The 14,380-nt window shown below is 42.8% G+C and overlaps 1 protein-coding gene across 3 annotated transcripts in view; it reads left to right on the top strand.

The window, feature by feature from the left end:
• The window catches only part of PEBP4 (phosphatidylethanolamine binding protein 4), a 226,450-nt gene that overhangs the window by 105,155 nt on the left and 106,915 nt on the right, over window positions 1-14,380 (top strand). For all 3 annotated transcript variants that reach the window (XR_013555053.2, XM_060653301.3, XM_060653300.3), the window contains one exon: window positions 13,834-13,932. Coding sequence is in view for 2 of the 3 variants with exons in the window: in XM_060653301.3 (XP_060509284.1) it covers window positions 13,834-13,932 (99 nt within the window). In the remaining variant the exon portion in view is untranslated. The remainder of the gene's footprint in view (window positions 1-13,833; window positions 13,933-14,380) is intronic.

The following is a 14,380-nucleotide window of genomic DNA, read 5'->3' as shown; positions in this document are numbered from 1 at the left end:
AAGACCTTGTGAACACATTAAGGTTGTGTGGAAAGCCAGTGAAGGATTTTAAGCACCAGGATCATATGATCTTCCTTGTGTTTTGAAATGATATTCTGGATCCAGGTGGAAAATTGATTAGGGAGTCAAAGCGAATATGAAGAAACCATTTAGGAGGCTATTACAGTAGACAAGAAGAAAGATGATGGCAGCCTGGGCTGACGTGGTGGTGGTAGAGAGGAGGGGGAGTGGGTGGAGTTGAGAGATGTTTGGAAGGAAGAATTGACAAGACTGCTGGTGGATTGGAAGCTGACTCCTGGGCTTCTGGTTTGCAATAGCAGAAAGGGGTGCCTTCACTCATGCAAACAGAAAACTCTGGAAGACCAGCAGTGTTGTTGGGCATGATTAGCATGAGGTGCTTTGAAACAGCCACAGGGAGAGAAGTGGGTCATGGTGCATAGGGTCTGGAGCTCAGAGGAGAACTGGGGGTCAGAGGATAAACATGGCTGTGGTTTGAGACTACTGTGAAGGAGGTAAGAGTGACAGATCTTAGAGAGCTTAGGATCCAGCCATGAGGAAAACGAGCCATGGGGAAGAGAATGGCATTCACAGAAGGCATTTCAGTAAGGAAGAGGTGGCCCACCTTGTGATGTGCAGCTGAGAGGAACGCCAAGTATGATGAGGTTTGGAGAGTGCCCACTGCATTCGGTGACACTAGCAAGGGCTATAGCAGAAGCATCGGGGCAGAGTGGGTTAAAGAATATATGGGAAGTCCCAGGGATGAAAGTACAGCACAGGGAATACAATAGTGCTGTATTAACTCTGTATGGTGACAGATGGTGACCGCACTTACTGTGGTAAGCATGAGTAGCGTATAGAACTGTTGAATCACTTTGTTGTACACATGAAACTAATAGAGTGTTGTATGTCAACCATACTTCAATAATTTTTTTTTTAGAAAGAGTAAGTGGGAAGTAAGGAAGAGGAGATGGTATGTGTTGACAACTCTTCCATGGTGTTTGCCTATGAAGTGGGGGAGGAGGTGAGCACAGGGAGATAGTCAATATACTGGGAGCAGGGACAGTCACCAATGGTCAGGATGCCCTTTGAGGTCAAAGACTAGTCCTGGTGGGCATAGTTGAAGAAGTAAGCTGAACAGAGAGGAGGTTGTGGCCAGAATTTGTGAATTTTGGAGATGGAGCAGCTTCGGATGATGAGTTTCAAAGTGTGACTGTTGATGGTTGAGATAGAGAAAGAGAAGATTGTCTGAGATAGGGAGGCGCGGGAACCAGAGTGGCCACGGCCCTGGACGGATGTTCCACAGGTTTGCTGAAGTCACTGTGACGACAGCAGGATGTAGGGAAGAAAATATCATGAGCAGGTACCAGTGACTTTGATGAGTGAGGAGGAGCAACCATGAGCTCATAGGTGACAGCAAACAGGACAGAAAGAGAATGTATGGTTGAATGGCCTGAGCCACAAAGAAGGACGTGGCAACAGGGAGCAATGACACCTCCTGGTCTACTGACCCTGGGATTTGTGGGGCATAAGAGAACACACACCAGTACTTGAGAGTGCTGAGGGGAAGGGGCCCTCCAGGTGAGGTTCAGGCAAAGGCAAGGAAATAGAGCAATTTATGGAGAGACAGAGGACAGAGGGGAGATGTGTGTTACTCAGTGGCATTTTTGCTGGGCAGAGTGGAAGTGTCTGAAGGTGGAGGAGGAGTGAGGACTGACTCTCAGGCAAAGAAGAAAAGAGTAGTTAGGGCATGATGGTGTGGTAGAGGACCAATGGCTGGGAAAGAGGTCAGGGGGAGAGGCTTTGGCTGTTTTCAGGATGGGACGCAGGGGAGATTGGGGCTCAAAAGTCTCTCTCAGCATGGGCAGTGAGGCAGGGGACAGAAGACTTGGCTCACTAGGCTTGGGGGCGTCAGTGTCAGTGGGTGCTTTCTGCTCACCTGGATTGTGGTGACTATCTGTAAGGCTGACCTTTCCCTGCTGGAAGAATCAGTGTCACCGGTGAGCTACAGTTAGTAGACAACCCTAAGTACAGATGGTAGCCGAGGGCAGAAGCCGGAGGCTCAAGGATAAGGCATATCTAGCTCTGTCCCCTGTTCAGAGTAGAGTTCAAAGTCAATAGCCTTGTCTTCTCACTTTCCTTCCTTCTTTTCCACTCTCTCTACTGCTCCCATTTCCCCTAACCCCCAGTTGGGATACACCTATTAAAATTCCTTCTGGAATAATAAGAAGAATTACAAAGGCACAAAGCTTTCTACAGACATTTCACCAAAGATATAGGAATAGTCAGTAAGGACATGAAAAGATGCTCAACATCACTGGTCATTGGGGGAAGTGTAAATTAAAAACATGATGAGATGCCACTTTACGCCTGCTAGAATGGCCACAGTCTAAAAGACAGACAGTAACACGTCTTGGTGAAGATGTGAAACCCTCAGACACTGCTGGTCGGGTTGCACAGCGGTGAGACCACTTTGGAAAACAGTTTGGTGGTTTTTAAAAATGTTAAACATAAATCTACCTTATGACCTAGCAATTCTACTGCAGATATTTTCCCAAGAGGATTGAAAACAAATACCTACACAAAGACTTGTAGCAAATGTCCATAGCAGCATGCTTCATAATAGCCAAAAAGTAGAAACAACCCAAATGTCCATCAACTGGAAACATGAGATGCATATCAACATCCATATGATGGAATACTATTTGGCAATAAAAAGGGATAAAGCACTGATACATGTGACAACATATTTGAACCTTAAAAACATTATGCTGAGTGAAAGAAGCCAGGCACAAAAGATTACATATCATATGATTCCATTTATATGAAACGTTCAGAAAAGGCAAAAAGGAGATTCTAGAGACAGAAAGTAGATTAGTGGTTGCCTAGAGCTGGTTGGAGAGAACAGGGAGTAACTGTAAATGGCACAAGGTTTCTTTTTGGGGTGATAAAAATGTTCTAAATTTAAATTGTGCCGATAGTTGCACAGCTCTGTTAATTTACTAGAAATTTTTGAAATGTATGCCTAAAAGGAGTGAAGTTTGTAGTATGGAAATTATACTTCAATAAAGCTGCTTTAAAAAATTTACCTGGACAAGGGCACCCAGGTGGCTCAGTCGGTTGAGCGTCCAACTTTGACTCAGGTCATGATCTCATGGTTCGTGAGCTTGAGCCCCACATCAGGCTCACTGCTGTCAGCATGAAAGCTGCTTCGGATCCTCTGTCCCCGCCTCTCTCTGCCCCTCCCCCGCTCGCATTCCCTCTCTTTCTCTCTCAAAAACAAATAAAACTTAAAAAAAAAATTTTACCTGGACAAGTACAGATCTAACTCTGCTTCTCTATTGGCACCATCGCCTGGAGGCACCGTGATTTTTTTAACGTGACTTCCCACTCCTTGCTCACGTCCTGTGCCATGGAGCCCACGGCCCAGTCCATCAATTGCCCTTGACCTAAGTGCCCCCCACACATGGAATGAGGATTCCTGAGCTCTCCCTGCTGCAAAGGGACAAGGCCATTACCTCTCAGCCAGTGAGAGAGGGACTAGAGGCTGATATCTCCAAGATAGTACTCTATGATTACTATACATTTCACTTTGTTTTACAATTTTAGTTTATTTTTAGCAGGTTGTACAGTTGGCCCTTGAACAATGCAATCTTGAATTGTGCAGGTCTGCTAATCCACAGATGATTTTCAGTAAGTAGAGTACAGGGCTGCACATGTATTTTCTCTCATGATTTTCTTCATCGCATTTTCTTTCTCTAGTTTCACATAAGAATACAGTATGTAATACATGTAACATACGGATGTATGTTCACCAGCTGTTTACAGTAGTGGCAAGGCTTCTGGTCAACAGTGGGCTATTAAGTTGGGGGCAGTGAGAAGTTATACATGGATTTTCAACTGCTCAGAAGTCACCCCAACCCCGTGTTGTTCAGAGGTCAACTGTATGTTCACGTGGATCAAAACCTGATGGGGCGCCTGGGTGGCGCAGTCGGTTGAGCGTCCGACTTCAGCCAGGTCACGATCTTGTGGTCCGCGAGTTCGAGCCCCGCGTCAGGCTCTGGGCTGATGGCTCAGAGCCTGGAGCCTGTTTCCGATTCTGTGTCTCCCTCTCTCTCTGCCCCTCCCCCGTTCATGCTCTGTCTCTCTCTGTCCCAAAAATAAATTAAAAAAAAAAAAAAAACAAAAAAACCTGAAATAGTAGAACTGGCATGTATAAGAGACCTCCATCCCATCTCTATATCTCATCTGCCCCATTACCATCACCACTTGCGTCCTCTGTTAGTTTTTTGGGTTTTTTTTTTTTTTTTTTTTTTTTTTTTTTTTTGCTTTTAAGTATCCTGAGCCTGGGTGGCTCAGTTGGTTGAGCATCCAACTCTTGATTTCAGCACAGGTCATGATCCTGGGGTCATGGGATCGAGCCCCACATCAGGCTCTGCACTCAGCCTGTTTGGGATTCTCTCTCTTCCTCTCTTTTCTGCCCCTCTCCCTGCTCGTGCTCTCTCTCTCTAAAATTGAAAATAAATAAATAATAAAATAAAATATCCTTCCAGAGCTTGTTTATGCAAATACAAGCCACTGTAAAGAAATATCTTATTTTCTCTTCCTTCTGTAAAAGCGAGCTCCTAGATACACTGCTCTGCAATCCTGCTTTTTTCACTTAATTTATCTTGGAGGGCTTTTCATATCAGATCTTAGAGAGCTTCATTGTTTTTAACAGCCATAAAGCATTCCATTGTGAGTATGTGCCAGTGTTTATTAACCAATCCCCAACTGATGGACACTTGAGTTATTTCCTACTTTTGCTATTACTATTCAGCTCTGTCTGGAGCTGAAATGAATACTTTATATACAAGTTATTTCATAAATGTGCAGATATCTTTAGAGGGACAAAAATCATAGACATAGGATTGCTGAGCCTAAAGGTAGATTGCCCCCACCTTGCTTCCCCATAGCAATGCAGGAGGCTTCCCCACAGCCTCGCCAGCAGAGCATACTATCAAAGTCTGAGATTTGCAGAATGTTTGACAAGGATATTGATTCCATCTTGCTTTCTTCAAGTAGAACTGCTTTCTGTTTTATTTTTTAATTTTATTCTGTTGTGGGAAGAACATGAGATCTACCCTTTACCAGATTTTGAAGTGTACAATACAGCATTGTTAACTACAGGCACAGTGTTGTTCAGAGCAGATCTCTAGAACTTATTCATCTTGCAAACTCAAACACTGTACCCGCTGAACAGCTACTCCCCATTTCCCCCTCCCCTGACCCTGGCAACCACCGTTCTACTCTACTTATATGAGTTTGACTATTTTAGATACCTCATATAAATTGAATCACACAGTATTTGTCCTTCTGTGACCGGCTTATTTCACTTAGCATAATGTCCTCATGGTTCATTCCTTTTGTTATAAATGACAGGAACTCCTTTTCTAAGGCTGAGTAATACTCCATTATATGTATAGACTATAATGTCTCAGCCATTCATCCACCGATGGACATGTAGGGTTTTATTTACATCCTGGCTATTGTGACTAATGCTAGGACCAACATGGGAGTGCAGACATCTCTTTGAGGCCCTGATTTCAATTCTTTTGAATAAATACCAAAGCGGGACTGTTGGCTCATTTAAACAGGATTAGTTTCACATGATATCTAGACACCTCGGAATCCACTGAATGGATGTTAGAATCTGAAGGTGAGTAGACCATCTATTAGTCCCCTCCTTTTCTAGGAATAAGCCAGAGAGGAGAAAGACTTAGCTAAGATCCCAAGCCCGCAGTGCAGCAAGCAGGTCTGCGTGACACCCCCAAAGAAGTACAGAACAGTTTCATCATAGGCAAGAAAACATGTGGCAAGTACAACAATCTCTGGAGACAAATCCATTGTTGAAAGTATTGACTGCACATTCTTCTCTTTAGGCCGCACCTAGAAGATGGACCACCATGGCCAGACGTTAAGGTCATGTGCCAAGAGACTGGTTCATCTCTGTCACCCCACCTTACACCAGCCTGTCGGCTCCAAGGACCGGCAGAGAACAAGCGAGGGCCAAGTCAGACTTCCAAGGAGTCTAGCTATGAACCACGCTCTTGAATAGCCTGTTTCCCAGTTTATCTGCTGAACATCACCCCACCTCTTAAATATTTGCTAGGGAGCTTCTGTTGGCAATTGGGGTCTTTGATCAGCACGGGAGTTTTGACCTGCTACATTTCTGACCTGGGCCGGTTCACCCCTCCTTAGGCAACCTGGTGGTCCCCGCTCCCGGGAGGTCATCATATTGATGCCAAACTTAGTGCGGACACCGGGTCGGCATAGCGCACTACAGCCCAGCACTCCTGGGCTCAAGCGATCCTCCTGCCTCAGCCTCCTAAGTAGCCAGGACTACAAGCACGCGCCACCGCTCAGGCACAATTGGGGTCTTTGAAAGGGCTGAAAACCAGCTCCCTGATTGCACTGAGAGAGAAGGTATAAGACCATCACCACAGAAGCCCTCTCTTCCCTGCTAAGTTTTAGAAGAGGTCTGCTATGGGGTCGCTTAACAGGGAGGGATCTAGGGTAAAACCTCAGGATGTAACCACCTCAGACAGAACTGTGCAGCAGGGACTCACCCACAAAGACCAGTCTCCTGGTTCACCACTTAAAGAAGCAGACACCAACGGGGGCACCTGGGTGGCTCAGTCGGTTAAGCGTCCGACTTCAGCTCAGGTCACGATCTCGCGGTCCATGAGTTCGAGCCCCGCGTCGGGCTCTGGGCTGATGGCTCAGAGCCTGGAGCCTGCTTCAGATTCTGTGTCTCCCTCTCTCTCTGCCCCTCCCCCGTTCATGCTCTGTCTCTCTCTGTCTCAAAAATAAATAAAACGTTAAAAAAAAATTAAAAAAAAAAAAAAAGAAGCAGACACCAGTGTGGGAGAGCTTCAGGTGGGGGTCCAGAGGGGCAGTGAGGAGCCGAGGGGGGAGGGAAGGAAAAGTAGCCTGCCATAGAAAAGAATTCCTCTGGGCATTGTTTGACCAGAATTAAAATAGGGTTTAATGATGAGAAAATCATTTTAGAGGATATCATTCACACTATTCTGCAGCTTATTTCACCTTCTAGTATATTTTAGATATTTTTCCATATTAAAAAATCATTTTTTCTATGTGTAAAAACAATGCATTTTATTGCACAAATTGGAAAATGCAGAAAAATACAAAGAAGAATATAGTTCATAATTATCCCATCACTTAGAGATAGCCAACGTTTTGGTTCTGATTTTTCTGGTCCTCTTTCCATGGAGGGGTATATATAGTTTTCCATGGAGGGGTATGATACAGTTTTTGGTTAACAAAGACAATGAAATCATATTTTACATAAGATTTTGTAACATACCCATTGTTTCCACATACTCTGGGAATAAATATAAAAAGTATATATGTCCATTTTGTAGGCAAAATAGGATTTTAAAATAATTTGCATATCTTTGATTACTAATGAAATTGAATATTCATGTTTGTTGATCATTTGTGTTTCTTATTTTATGAATTGCCTATTCCTGTTGCTTATGTATGCCTCTATTGGGTTCTTATTCTCTTTCTTATTGATTTAAAAAGTACTTTACATATTAAGGATATTAATCCTTTATCATAGATCTTGTAAATATTTTCTCCTAGCATTGTCTTTGAATTTTATTTTGCTTCCTTTTTTTTGTCATATAAAAGTTTCAAAATTATATCTAGTTAAATATATCAATCTTTTCCTTCATGCCATTTACTGTTAACAGTTTGGTGTGTACTTTTCCAGACATTTTCTATGCATATGCAAATATATCTATAAATATATATATAGTTAGATATATAAAGTTTTCCTGCACATTTTAGATGATATCATTCACACTATTCTGCAGCTTATTTCACTTACTAGTATATTTTAGATATTTTTCCATATTAAAATATAAGGATCTAATTCCAACAGAGTATTCCATTATATGAATTTAGTAAATTTCATTAAATCAGTTTTTAAAGATTTTTTTTCACTTTCACATTTAAATCTGAAAATTTTTTGGCATATGAGAGAAATAGAGACTGAAGTTTATTCCACATGGTGACCCAGTTGTCCCAGCAGCACTTATAAAATAATCTATCCTTTCTCCACTTGTTTGATAATTTTATCATATATTAAACATCATATCTTTCGTTAAAGCTTGATCACCTATTAAATACACATATATTAAAGACATGGATTTCTGTCTAGATTTTCTACTTTGTTTCCACTGCTTGTTTGTTCCTAATCAACACCACATTGTTTGAATTATTGTAGCTTTATAATATATTTTAATATCTACAAAATCAATACCACTTCCCTGTTTTTCAATATTGCTTTGGCTAATTTTTTTCTTTTTCTGAACTTTAGAATTATTCCATGAAGTTCCCAAAACATCTCTTTAGGATTTTGATTAGAATTGTATTAAATTAGGTAATTAATTGAAGGATATTAACACATTGGCAAATTATTATTCCTTTTCTTTCTTTCTTTTTTTTTTTTTTTGAGATGGTTGGGGAGGGAGTGTGCAGCACACATGCAGGAGGGGGAGGGACAGAAGGAGAGCGAGAGAGAGAATCCCAGGCGGGCTCCACGCCCAGCACAGAGCCCAATGTGGGGCTAGATCGCACGACCATGAGATCATGGTCTGAGCTGAAATCAAGAATCAGAGAATCAAGAGTCAGGTGCCCAACCAATTGAGCCACCCATGCGCCCCCTGCAAATGATTATTTTAATTTAAAACCATAGCATGTCCCCATATCTATTCAAGTTTTCTTTTTATGCTTATCAGTAGTGTTTTGGTTTCTTTGTCTAAGTCGTGGATTTTTCATCAGGTTTATTGGTAGATATTTTATAGTTTTTATTACAATTGTAAAATGGCATTTTAAAAGTATATTTTCTGACTGTTATTAATAAGTACTGATTTTGTGTGCATGTCATAAAAACTCATTACTGAATATCAGTCTAGTTGTTTCCAACTGATTCTTTTGGATTTCTCATGTAAGCAGTCATGTCACTTGCAAAATAATAATATAATAATAATAATAATAGTAATTAAAAGACAAAGAGCAGGGGCACCTGGGATGGCTCCGTCGGTTAAGCGTCCGACTTCAGCTCAGGTCATGATCGCACAGTCCATGAGTTTGAGCCCCGCGTCGGGCTTTGTGCTGACAGCTCAGAGCCTGGAGCCTGTTTCAGATTCTGTGTCTCCCTCTCTCTTTGCCCCTCCCCTGCTCATGCTCTGTCTCTCTCTGTCTCAAAAATAAATAAAAACATTAAAAGAATTTTTAATAATAATTTTTAAAAAGACAGAGGATAGATGTTATTTCTTTTAGAGTATTTACACTTTTTTTCTTTTTATTTTCTTATTGCTTTGGCTCCCTATTCTTGGGAGTATCAGTTGTACAGTTTTTCCTTCTGGAATTCCATTGGAATCACACACACACACACACACACACACACACACACACACACACACACACACAGGCTCTTTGGGATATGATCCTACTTTGCCCCTAATATTTTCATCTGATTATCCTTTCTTCTGAGTTCTTAGAATTTCCTTGGACTCTGTCTTCAAATTCTCTCATTTAATTTTCTATAGCACCTAATATGTGGTTCAGTGATTCTTTAGGATTTTAACACTCAACTGTGTTTTTATCTCTAACCTACTCTTTGGCAAGTTGCCGGATCCCCCAGTTGTTGCAGCACGCACTGCTTGTGGTCCTCTCCCTGGATGGCTGTGTTTTATTGATCCCACCCCACTCCTTCTTCAACAGCCCCACCCCTCGGGGTCCCCAGTTCCACCCTACCCATTCTTCTATTCTCACTGTACCTGTTCTCCCTGACAGGCTCATCTGTCCTCACGCCCACTACTCACATGCTTAGTCGTGAGAGAGCTCCTACCTCAGAGCTCCATGTCAGAGATGTCTCTGCCTGCATGTTTTAACACCAAACTCACTGTCTCCCAAATTTGTTACTCCTAATATTCACGGCACCATGGTCAGCTAGTTGCCCACGATAGAATGTCAGGGTCATCCTGAACATCTCCCTCTCCTCTATCTGCCCTATCCAGTCACTTCACACTGTTGATGGGACAACACAAATGCCTCTTTCTGTCTTTATCACTACCACTCACATTTTTAAGCTCTTGCAGTCTCTCTTCAGGGTATCCCAGTTGTCTTTTTTCTCTCTCTCTTTTAGTTTTTTACTCAGTGTTACCATGCGCCTTCCCAAAGCACACATTTAATCATGTCAGTCATCTATTCAGTTTCGGTGGGTCCTATTGCAAAACAAATTCTAAACAACTTAGGACATGTAAGACTGTTTATTATCTTGTCCCAGTAACCTTTCAGCTTTGTCACCTGCCATTCCTTTCCAGATGTCTTATGTCCCAGCACACCAAAATTCTTGCCATTCCGCAAACATCCTCATGCCTTTGCACAGACCCTTCCCTTTGTCTACAGAGTTGTTTTCCTGACCCTTTACCTGCTTATTCTTCAAGATCAAGTTCAAAAGACAACTCGGTGTGCCTGGGTGGCTCAGTCAGTTAAGCATCCGACTCTTGATTTTGGCTCAGGTCATGATCTCACGGTTTGTGAGTTCAAGCCCCACATCAGCCTCCATGCTTGTCGTGCAGAGCCTGCTGGGGATTCTCTCTCTGCCTCTCTGCCTCTCTCCCTGTCTCTCTAAATAAATAAATAAATAAATAAATAAATAAATAAATAAATAAAAATTTCTTTAAAAAGACAACTCTGTGAAGGCTGCCTGGACTCCTGAGGTAGAGAGGTTTAGGCTCCCTCCTCTGTACTCCCTTAGTAATTGGTAAATGTTTCTCTACTCAAGCATTCGCATGTTGTTCTACAACTATGTCTGTGTCTGTCTGTTCAGATCAAGAGGAGTCCCAGCTCTTCTCTTTGTACTTTACTCACATCTTACTCTCCCACTCCCTTCTCATCCAGACTACTGAGCAGTCCGAGTCCCTATCAAGTGAAACCCACCTACCACTTATTTCTCAACTGCACTTTACCAGTTCAAAGCACACAGATGTGGAATGCAATATTACCTAGTAACCTTACGACAAACCTATGGTATAGTCAGTTTCTCACTTTCCAAAATGACTATTTCACACCTTCTTCTTTGTACCCAAACCTCCTATAATCCCTATTCCCCTGATGACCTTGCCTCTAATTCACTGAGAAAATAGAAGTAATCAGAAGACAATTTCCCCATTCCTCACCATCACATTTTCCAGTTCCCTTGCATCTGAACCTGTATCCTCTGTGTCTACCAGAGGCCGGTCCCTCCACTTTTGCTCTGGATCCTGTCTCCACCCACCTTTCCAGAGTCTTGGCTTGTGCAGTGATCCCCTTTTTCCTCTGTCATCTAGATCTCCCTTTCTTCTGGATCATTTCCACTGGCCTGCTGACATGCTTGACTGTCATCTGTCTCCTAAAAAAAATAAAAACAAGTAAAAAAAATCTCTTGGCTCTTCCTTCCCATCTAGTAATAGCCACTCCATGTCTCAGCTGACCTTCACACTAAAATTATCATCCCGTCTCATCTCCACCTATTCCAATCAAACCTCAGTCCTTTCTACCTCACTGAAACTGGTCTTGCCAAGTTAACACTGTTCCCAAGTTGTCCAATCACATTGTCACATCCGTGTCTTCATCTTGCCATACCTTTCAGCATCATTGAACACAGTTCACCACCTCCTCCTTTGGGAAACACTTTCTGGCTTGGCTTTCATGATCCCTACTCTTCAGGTGTGCCCCCCCACCCCGGATTCAGTCTCCTTTGTCAGATTTTCTTCTTTTCTAAACATTAGCTGTTCTAGAATCTGGTCCAGAGACTTCTTTTCTGCCCCATGTCTAACCTACCCATGAAGAATCTCATTATTTTATGGGTTTAGGACTGTCTATATGTCAGTGACTCCAAAACTTACATGTCTACTCCTCATCTCTCCTCTAGACTCCAGACTCTGACTTATATACTTGATTATCTTTTTCAGAAGTAATTCCAACTTAATATGTCTAAAACAGAAATCTCAATACCCTCCTTCAAACAATCTCATTGCCAAGTCTTTTATGTCACTAAATGGCACCATTCACCCAGTTGCTCAAGCCATAAACTCATGAAACACCCTCAGATTCTCTTTCCCCACCCTCTACTGCCCCACTGTCCCATCCATCCACAGATTTTATCTATTCTCCCTAAAAATACTTCCCCAATCCATCTACTTGTTTCTAGCTCTATTGCTACCATTCTAGTCCAATATACCACCATCCTTCACTAAGACAACAGCCTCCTGACTGGCCTCTTGGCTTTATCTGTTACCTCCCGCTCGCCATTCATTCTTCATCCAGCCACCAAAAAATCTTTGAAAAACATAAATCAGGGGCACCTGGGTGGCTCAGTCAAGTGTCTGACTTCAGCTCAGGTCATGATCTTGGAGAGCTTGTGAGTTTGAGCCCCACATCTGGCTCTGTGCGGACAGCTCAGAGCTTGGAGCATGCTTTGGATTCTGTGTCTCCCTCTCTCTCTCTCTCTCTCTCTCTCTCTGCCCCTCCCTGGCTCATGCTCTCTCTCTCTCTCAAAAATAAATAAACATTAAAAAATTTAAAAAAACCCATAAATCAGAGCGTATCACTCTCCTGGTTAAAACCCTCCATTGGTTCTGCATTGCACTTAGAATAAAACCCTCCTCCTCACCCTACCAAGGTCTACCAAGCCTTCTGTGGGCTCTCAACCACCTCTCCAAACCTGCCATGTCCATTCTCTCCATTGCTTGCTCCTAACCACATGATATTTTTTTAAATGTTTATTTATTTTTGAGAGACAGAGACAGAGCACGATTCAGGGAGGGGCAGAGAGAGGGGGGACACAGATTCTGAAGCAGGCTCCAGGCTCTGAGCTGTCAGCGCAGAAGCCAATGTGGGGCTCAAACTCACAGACCGTGAGATCATGACCTGAGCCAAAGTCAGAAGCTCAACCCACTGAGCCACCAAGGTGCCTCCCACATGGTATCCTTTCTGTTCCTCGAATGCTTGCTTTTTCCCATCTGAAGGCCTTTGTAGCAGCTATTTGCCCTTCTTGGAACGCTTGCTCCCTCTCATCCCACTCTATTTTGTTTTAATCATAGTACTGATCACAATTGGGCATTTCCTTGTGGTTTTGGTTTGTTTGTTTTTTGAGTTAAAAAAAAAATCTGTGTCTCTTACTGAGAATAAAAGCTTCTTGAAAGCATGGCTCACACTGTCTTGTTCTCTGTTGGATGCCTAGCCTGTAGAACAATTTCTGGCACATAGTAGGTGTTCAGAAAATGCTTTTTGAAGGGATGAGTGAATCCTAGTATTCCTTGCAATTGATACAATTCCTGACACAGACTAAGTTCTCCTGTGTTTGCTGAATTAATAGATAAGTTCCTCCAGCTATACTGTGAACCCCTCCCCCACTCGTGCTCTGTCTCTGTCTCTCTAAAAATAAATAAACATTAATTTTTTTTTAAATTTCTGCTTCCATCACAGCACTTAGCATGATGCTAGGGACTTCTGGATGCTTAGTAACTATGCTTGTTTGATTTATTCTTCTTCATAAAGGGAAAGCCAAGCTTTTCAACTATCTACTTAATAGACTTCATTTGTCTGAGAGTAAACACATGACATAAGAGGAATGGCACAAGAATGAGGATGGACTGGGTAGGGGTTGGTCAGCCCCTCTTGGCTGGAATAGAGATAAAAGGAGAGTGTGCACCTTGCAGCTTTCCTATCAGAATTCTAGTCATGGTGCTACATTTCTTTGTGATGAATCTGTTCCAGGGTGCAACCTACATCCTGGTGATGGTGGATCCAGATGCCCCTAGCAGGTCTTCCCCCAAAGCTCAATTTTGGAGACATTGGCTGGTAACAGATATCAAGGTAAGCAGGCCAGAAGGCGCTTTCTGATTCACTTGGGCTTATAGCTGGAAGATTACCGTTCTGGGCAGTTTTCAGCTCTCATTCAGGAGGGCTGGGGACTCAGGTTGCCCCCTACACTCAGCTGTCACAGCCCCTTCCAGGTTTTATAACACTTTTGAAAAAGGTCCAGGATCAGTGGTGCACAGGTAAACCAGGTGGGGAGAGCCCTAACTTGTAGTGTTTGCTGATTTCTATGGTGTAAATACTTCCACCATGGCCAATTTCAAGTTACTGATGATTTAACAGTTAACTCAGATTTTCTGAAAATTTAACAGTGGCTCCAGCACACCACCACGAGGGGCCTGGATTCGGAGGCACAGGGGTGACTGTGTGGTCCAGGTGGCAGAGCCGGCAGGGAAAGTCCTGCAGGGGGTCCTCCTGATGGGCTGAGGGGCAGTCTCCTTTTCTT

The sequence above is a fragment of the Panthera onca genome, chromosome B1 (assembly GCF_046562875.1).
Source record: "Panthera onca isolate mPanOnc1 chromosome B1, mPanOnc1 haplotype 2, whole genome shotgun sequence".
In the NCBI taxonomy this organism is placed as follows: domain Eukaryota; kingdom Metazoa; phylum Chordata; class Mammalia; order Carnivora; family Felidae; genus Panthera; species Panthera onca.
Note: the sequence above shows the minus strand (reverse complement) of the source record. Positions and strands in the feature narration are given on the sequence as shown.